This window comes from Pithys albifrons, chromosome 8 (genome assembly GCF_047495875.1).
Source record: "Pithys albifrons albifrons isolate INPA30051 chromosome 8, PitAlb_v1, whole genome shotgun sequence".
NCBI classification, from domain to species: Eukaryota; Metazoa; Chordata; class Aves; order Passeriformes; family Thamnophilidae; genus Pithys; species Pithys albifrons.
The window spans coordinates 28,208,435-28,216,373 of NC_092465.1; the positions used below are offsets into that span (position 1 = coordinate 28,208,435).

The following is a 7,939-nucleotide window of genomic DNA, read 5'->3' on the forward strand; positions in this document are numbered from 1 at the left end:
TTTTGTCTAAAATTTAGTGACTATTACATACAAGCTTAATGAGTTGGTATCTGCAGAAGTAGTGGCTTTAGAAGCCAAGAAATTAATTTAAAAACAGTGATCAGGCTGTGCTGGACTGTGCTGTTTATACTAAGCAGGTACAGGTGGCAGATGAACAGAACAAGTTGTGGTCTGACTTTGAATAATAAATGTGTGGCTTAACAGGACAGAGACCCTTCTGCTGCACTTTGAAAAGCCTTTTACTTGAGAATGAAAAACTTCACAAATGAAGAATAGCTCATCAACCTCTAGACAATATATGAATGTTGAGCCTCACTTTAAAAGAATCTGTTTGTTTTCTGGTACTGGGTCTCTCCCTTATTTTACAGCAGCCAGTATGTTCCTCTAGTATTAGTGTGTTAAGCGCTATAGTCTGGTCTAACACCACCACACTGGTTTTTCATCTCAGTAGTTGATGTTATGGCAGCCCTATATACTTGTGATAAAATGGGGGTAGAGATTGAAACTAATATATTGAGGCAATATAGTAATTATATTATAATAATTATATAATACAATAATAATTATATAATTATAAGGAGCTGGGTACTTACCAAGTGACTTCTTTCTGTGCTTGGAACTAAGACTTGAAGATCAGCGAGGTAAGTGAACACAGCATAACAGGACATCTCAAACATGAAGCTGAACCAGAGCTACTGCTTTTCACTGTTCAGACTACCCTGTGTAGAGGATACTCTGAAATACAGTCGCCAACACATCCTGCTGAGGATGCTGGAGGACAAACACTTGACTTGATCCTGAGGTGTACTAAGCCATTAAGAAGGAATTATTTCAGGTGGTGGGGAGAAGTAACAAAACACACTTATGTGAGCTGTAAAATTTGCAGAACTCCCTCCTTTATTTTGCAAAAGTTAAGCATAAAATACAGAAGGCCTCTTAATAGTTGTTTTTTAAAAAATTTGCTGTGGAAAGATACCTTATTAAACCAAGAGCAAAGTGGTACAGCTGATAGAGGGCACTGAGTGTATTTTAACCAGCAAACTACACATTGGAGACCAGCTCAGAGATGCTCTCAAGTATAAAGTGTCAAACATATTAGTAGAAATTTCTTAAGGCTTTTTCTCCTCACCTGTATTTTCAGTAATAGTATTTGCTGTTGTGGTGAGAGCAGACACTGAAAGTCTGTTTAACTAAATTCTTAGCTTGATAGAGCTGATTCCACACCGCTGCAGCTCCCTTGGCCATGTAGTTCTCTCCCATTTAGTTGACAGGAAAGATGAGCCTTTTCTGTAACGTCATAATGGGCTGTGGCATCTGCTTCTCTGCATTCCACCTGCCAGTTTTTCTGCTCACTTCTCTGTTCACTGCTGTCAGGATGCTGACAACACTGTCTCCTCTGCAAAGACAAGTACAGTTTACATTAGGGAGGCAGAAAAAAATACCACATTGTCATCTGTCTCAATCTATACCAGTGCTAATGGCTCCCATTTCAAATCGGCTCCAAAGCAGTTAGCTAAGCTGCTCTGGACAGTCTGCACGGTGCTGCCCTGTCCTATATCACTGGTTTCACTCTGAGGGAGCTTCCCCACTGCATAACATCCACCTCTGCATTCAAATCAAATTCCTGTCATTCAGAAGGAAAATAAAAGTGTTGCCAAAAATAAGCTTATGGGAGCAGGTACCGAGGACAGCGGGACTCCAAGTGCTGGCACAGTGCCTGGATGTACCAGGTGCCCTCCCTTGGACTTCTGTAAGAAACATAATCTTGCAGGGTAGCCATGCCCAGGAGGAAGTCTGCCTCGGCAGGGATGCACTCTTGCTGAAATCTCCTATCTCTTTCTGCAGAAGCATCTTGCTCTCCTGCATCTGCTTCGATGGTCACAGCTTTTTGGAGAGCATCACCTTGGCAGGCCTGAATAAAAAAGACCTTTGGTTTTCCAGCAAGTGAGTGGCAATTCTGTGCAGTGAAAGAAGTGGTCAGTTCCCGGATAGGTACTTCCTGCCCATCAACACCATATACAATGCCTTTTTTCCCATGAGACAGGATACAGCAAACAAAACAGTCCTTGTTCTTGTGGTCTTCACACCGGAAGATATTCACAGTCTTACGGATTTCCTCTGCAGTGAGGTCTCTGTATTCTTCTACCCTAAAATGAAGTTTGCTGAAGACATTTCTCAGAGCAGCTGGAAAGGAAACAGAAGAAAAATTGGAGACATTCCATTATATGAAAATTAAGACTCTGCAAATAGTAAATTGCATTCCTAGAGCTAATTGATTTTTATTTTTTTTTTTAGATCCCGCTATGTGACAACAGCCAGGTAGTTACATCCCTGGTCTGAAAATAATCTAGTAGTCTCATCACTAATCATATCTCTGCTGAGTTCCTTTAACTGTCATTAGAAAGCTTCCTGGCAGTTGTGCCTCCATCTGGAAAGCATGTAGAATTATTAAGGAAGCTGTATCTCTTTCCCCCACCCACTTTACGGCTGGTCTCCTTGTCTCTCAAAAGACATTGGACAGTGCAGTTGCTTTACCTAAGAGGACAGCACTTCTCATTTGGGTGGTACCCCTGGCATAGGAAGAGAGACCTTGACTCTGACTCTTGAAATAAGGTGGAGTTCAGTTCAATCAGGGAAGGCCCATTGATGGATTTTATCTCTTGGCACAAATAGTTCAAATACACTGATTTCACATATCCTAGGCAGTTAAATGCCTCCCTGACATCCGATCCCGTCAGATCTCAGAAGCTAAGCAGGGTCAGCCCTGGATTAGTACTTGGATGGGAGACCTCCTGGGAAATGCCGGGTGCTGTAGGTTCTAGTCCTGAGGACTTCACTGGCACTGTCCAAGCTCGCTCAGCCGTGGCAGATGAACCTCAGGTTCGCGAAGCCATGCCACACACACACACATCCTAGGACCTGCCACAAGCTCTGCTGCTGCAGGACAGCCTGCTAAAAAGCGCCCCTGAATACCAACATCCTCCCTCCCTTTGTTGTTTCTTTTTTTTTCTAAGTTGGATGTTGAACAATTAATGCCCAACACTGGTTCAGCAGCAGATCTCTTTCCAATTCTGCATATTTTAGAGGGAGTATGCACAAGGCTGATGCAAAGTTAGCCTCGCTTGTAAAGTTCAGGCTCAGGTTCTGCTTAAGGTTGCAGTAAACTTGGGAAAACTGCAAAATGCTGGCAAATTGTTCTGTATCAACCAGGAAAGGCTTGAGTTGACTAGGGCTTGTCAGCACAGTAAACAGAGCCAACTGAGCCACTACAGCAAAAGTGTCCCAGAAAGGGAAGACTGAAATTCAGAGCTTTAGTATAGAAAAAGGAACAAGGTTTCCACTTTGAAAGATTCGTGAACTCCTCTTTAACATTCCCCGTACCTGCATCCACGTCTGTCCCATTGCGATCCCTCAGGCACCCGAGTTGCAGCACTCCTTCCCTGGCTCTGGCAAAATTGTGGTTATTCAGGATCAGGCACACTCCACGGGGGCGGCTGCTCATTTTGTAGGCTTCGAGCTGTTGAAAAGAAACTGCTGGTGAAACTACTGCTCTCTGCTCTGGGGCTCAGCAGGGTACAGAGCCAATGCCCTCCTCTCCAGGCAGCTCTCTGTACACAGCTCTGCTCCCAGGACCTGGCAGTGCAGGGCCCCAGAGCCTCGGGGTGTCTGTGCACAACAGCAGCCCCCCAGAGCACTCCTGTCATACCCAGCCCACCCACAGCTGCCCCCACCCACAGCTCCGTGCCAAGCCAGCTGAGTGTTCCCTGGCATAATAAACTCGGCCTACCTTGCTCCCCTTGCAGGTGTTTCTGCAGTAACACTGCAGCAGCTGTGGCTGTGACAGAGCTTCAGAAAAAAGGAGTGCTGCATTCTTCTTTTTCTGCACGGTACTTTTAACAGTTGGTCCTGTAATAACTGTTCACTTCGTGGAGGGGTGATCTCTTTTAAGACAAAATGATGAAGTTTCTAAGAAACTGACTTACCTGGGAAGATTCATTATGACTGCCAGGAAATTCAGGTGCCACAGGTAATGCCGGGCCCCCTTCAGGGCCTTCTGTGCTGCCTCTCTCTGCCGCTGTGATCATCTCTTCTTGACCTGAAAAGCATTAATTATTAGTCCTGTATGATACCTTCAAGAATAACTAAAGGGAAGAGGCTGCTTTGTTTTGTTTTACCAAATAGGTTTAATCCATCTTCCATTCTGTTCCAGAGGCTGATGTTAACTTTTTCACAGAGACTCTTCAGCATGCCTAGGTTGTCTTTTCCTAGAAGCCCCTTCTTCTCCATCTCAATGAAAATGTCGAGCATTGTCTGGGTAATCAGAAAGGCAGTTTGCTCTTAGGGCACATCCATGCAGCAACTGGGAGTGCACCTAAGCTTTAATGTACCGACAGCACATGCAACCCACAGAGTCAGTTCAGCTGACTGGTAGCTCAGTTGAGACCTCAGCTGAGCCAGTTCAATAAAACCTGCAAGTACTGTTAAGTAAAAACATCTCAAAACATACTCATCTCCCTTCAGCAGCTCAGAGGTGCCAAGATCTAACAAGATCCAGGAGATCCAAAAGTGCTCATACAGAAATATACGAAAACATTTCAAATGCTTTCATTCATTTGACTTCCAGTGACTATCTTGTGCACACTTAAGTGAAACACAAGAATCACTGCAGTGACCATCGTGAGCAATGGCAAAAGGAGTATAACCATGAAAGTGGGGTGTAGAGATTACTCTGAAGCAAAAGGGGACTTGAGGGACAGAAGCTCTTCTCAGTGAGTGTCAGAGCACTGTGGTCACCCCAAGGAATTACCAGAACAGCTATCACTAGATGGTCACAGTCTCTCCTCTAAGCAAAGAAGGAAAATCGTCAAAGTTTTCATTATACAGAACAAAGCACCCAGCAGTCAGAACTGTAGCCTAGGACACCATAAAACCCCTGGCTCTCCTGCAAGGCTATTTGTAAACACCAAGCTCACTGGCTTTAGCCTTAAGAATCTGCTGCTTAGATCTGTATTTTCTGTGTTTGAAAATAAAAAGAACAAAATCATCAAATAATACAGTGGGTGATTTTCTGTAATTGATAATGGCTTGGAAAACAGAAAAAAAACCGAGTCAGCTGGGCAAGATGAGTGAATGTGCTCAGCAGTCTCTCATTGATAAAAGCCACTGAGCGTCCTGAGCCGTGTGGTGCTTGGGTGGGACACCCTCAGAGCCTGGCACTGCAAAGGCTGTGCCCAGCATCAGCATGGACAAGTCCCATGTGTGCCCAGAGGCACCCTTCTTCTCGTGGTATTTTCACCTCATGAGTGACATCATAAAGAAGAGTGACATCTATTTCCCCATAAGCAAACTATTTCCTCTGTGGATTATAATAATCACTGGAAAAAAAAGTATTAAGGAAATTCTTACGGTCTCAGGGGTTAGTTTGCTTCTTGGTAATGCTCCATCCAAATGAAACTTGAAAGACATCAGCTCATCTTTAGTCACATCTTCCGAGAGCTGAAAGAGCAAGTAGCTAGGAAGAAAAGTGGAAGGCACCGTTTCATCATGTTCCCAAGCACAATTGAACACTATCACACTGCCCCTTCTGCCCAGCCCGTGCCCAGCACAGCCCAGTGCCCCGCCCTCTGTTGGGCTGCAATGCCACCTTTCCCTACCGCCTGTCCCCGCTTTCCCTGGGAACCCACTCGCGCACTTCCAGAGCTCATCCCAGGCGTCCCCGGCACTCACTCACCTGTACGGCGCTACCCGCGCCTGGCCAGGGCGGGATTCCCGCAGCTCCCGCTCCACTTGCTCGCGGCCGGAGCCCAGGTGCGCCGCCAGGAGGTCGATGCGGCCGATGCGGTAGAGCAGCTCCCGCAGCAGGCCCATGTTCCCCGCCTCCAGCGCGCCGCACTCCCGCAGCGCCTCGAACAGCTCATGCGGGCTCCGGGCCGCCTCCAGCCGCCCCCGCGGGACGTGCTCCCGGCTCAGGAACTTGAGCGCCGCCAGCTCGGCCTTGCCCAGCTCCTCGCTGACCTCCAGCAGCGCGCCCCGGGGCAGCTCCATCGCCCTCCGGCAGCGCTTCCTGCTGGGGCGGGGCCGCGCCCAGGCGGCGCTTCCCTCCCCATTCCAACATCCGCAGCCAGGCGGCGCTTCCCTCCGCATTCCAACATCCGCACCCGGGCAGCGCTTCCCTCCCCATTCCAACATCCGCAGCCAGGCGGCGCTTCCCTCCCCATTCCAACATCCGCACCCGGGCAGCGCATCACTTGCCCTGCCGCCCATTCGGGGTTTCGAAGCATCGACTGCTCCCGATGCCGTCCTTGGGCAAACCGGACCTGCCGGTGCGGACCGAAGGGCTCCCTCTGCTCGGGCTTTCCCTCTCGCCAGTTCCCAGGCACTCACAAACCGGGGCCCTTTTAGTACAAACAGAAAGAAGCTTCAATAATGCCGCTGAGTCGCCCTCCTCCTTGAGAGCCGTCCGTCCTGCGGGCAGGAAAGGCAGCGCGTTCCCTTCAGGCGTTCGGCCCCGTACGAGAACAGCCACCACCCATGGAAAGCAGCTCCTTTGGAAAGCGGCTCCCTAGGAAACAAAAACAAAATATTATAGCTTAAAAGTTTAAATATGTTACTATTAGCTTTAAATTTACTGAGACTTTGCAAAATGTAATTGTTTGCAAGTGGGGCCAGCCCAAGCGGTGGGCAGGTAAGATAAAAAGAGAACTAGAGCTGGCTTGAGAATGTGCAACCAAGATAAGGGAACTTGCTTGAATGGAGAAGCAACTCGAAGAACAAGAGAAGTGCTTTCTAACACAGGGGGGCGAGGAGCAGAACCTGGACAGAGGGAAGTGAAGAATAGTAAACAACATAAGACATAAACAACAGAATGTATAATTCCATCATGTAAATCTACAGAACGCCTGTAATAGATATTATTTAGAGCTAACTGCATAAAACGCCTGAGTTTGGTATACCTGGTGGATACGTACTGGGAGGCACGAGCCCCCTGCGTGACCCTGGCTGTGGCCAGGCCATAATAAAATGCTGCTTTACTATCAGTATCTAGATTTTCTTTAAATTACCTTCCCAGCCCTCCCAGGGCCGCTGGAGCCCGTCCCAGCTGCAGGAACAGCCCTGCAGGAGCAGCCCTGCAGGAGCACGGGGCGATGGCAGGAGGCCCTGGGATGCTGCACCACCTCTGATGCACCTTCTGGTGCAGCACTCTGGTTGATGGTGTTTCACGACAGCAGGGCAGAGATTTTACCAGTTGGCATTTAATCCTTCTGAAAATGAACCTTAACATTTTAATGCTCACCTTGAGCTGGAGAGCAACCCTCAGAGCATCCATACTGTCCAATGAAGAAACTGTTCTCACTAAGCACCGATTTGAAACCAGCATCCATTCCTCCCCCACAAAAAAAAAGCACAGTAAAAACCAGTCTGACAACATATTAAGCAGAAATCTTTACATTGTTATCACAGCAGTGGTTTATCAATGTTTAAAACCTTATGCAAGATATTTGATTACTGCATCCCTGGCAAGTTCAGGCAAAGATGGAACGAATCTGAGAAGCAAGGCACTTTTCAACAGGCCTTAAGCTAACATGTCCTAAAGTCATGCTAGAACAAGATTTTTGTAGCAAATAGACCAAAGGAGGTATGAATCCTTCTTTGCACTGATACATCTGAACAAATCAGGCCTAAACACAAAGTGGCTACACAAATATAAATCTAACACAGAAGACTTAGGCCAAGCTCAGAGGACACATCCAGGATAACATTCCACCTAGCCAGAAATGTATAGCTGGCAGCCACACAACCCAGCCACGTTTGGGGTCTGAGGAATTCCAGTGGCTGTCAATAACAGAACAGAGTAACAAGCAAATACAGACTTACAGAAAGAACACACAGAAATACGTATCCAGGAATTCCCAGAGATCTCACCTACATTTTTTAGCGC

The 7,939-nt window shown here is 47.1% G+C and overlaps 1 protein-coding gene across 3 annotated transcripts; it reads right to left on the reverse strand.

Annotated features, from left to right (window-relative positions):
* Nucleotides 1–872: 872 nt before the first annotated feature.
* LOC139674954 (caspase-8-like) lies at nucleotides 873–6,080 on the reverse strand. Of its 3 annotated transcripts, none has more exons than XM_071562015.1 (8): nucleotides 5,732–6,080; nucleotides 5,407–5,512; nucleotides 4,176–4,311; nucleotides 3,984–4,096; nucleotides 3,788–3,880; nucleotides 3,382–3,517; nucleotides 1,683–2,184; nucleotides 873–1,396 (listed from the first exon to the last, which is right to left on the reverse strand). In XM_071562015.1, exons 1-8 carry the CDS (start codon nucleotides 6,043–6,045, stop codon nucleotides 1,261–1,263), a joined length of 1,536 nt encoding a protein of 511 aa, XP_071418116.1. In that variant the 5' UTR covers nucleotides 6,046–6,080; the 3' UTR covers nucleotides 873–1,260. The 3 variants fall into 3 exon arrangements, with proteins under 3 accessions (XP_071418116.1, XP_071418119.1, XP_071418118.1); XM_071562018.1 differs by having other exon boundaries at nucleotides 5,407–5,496; nucleotides 5,732–5,817; XM_071562017.1 differs by lacking the exon at nucleotides 3,788–3,880.
* Between the last annotated feature and the right edge of the window lie 1,859 nt (nucleotides 6,081–7,939).

Coding starts and splice junctions, on each gene's coding strand:
- LOC139674954 (XM_071562015.1), bottom strand. CDS start 6,045: ATGGAGCTGCCCCGGGGCGCGCTGCTGGAGGTCAGCGAGGAGCTGGGC. Junction 3,881..3,983: donor GTCATAATGAATCTTCCCAG/GTAAGTCAGTTT, acceptor AGTACCGTGCAG/AAAAAGAAGAATGCAGCACT. Junction 1,397..1,682: donor TTGGAGTCCCGCTGTCCTCG/GTACCTGCTCCC, acceptor TTGTCTTTGCAG/AGGAGACAGTGTTGTCAGCA.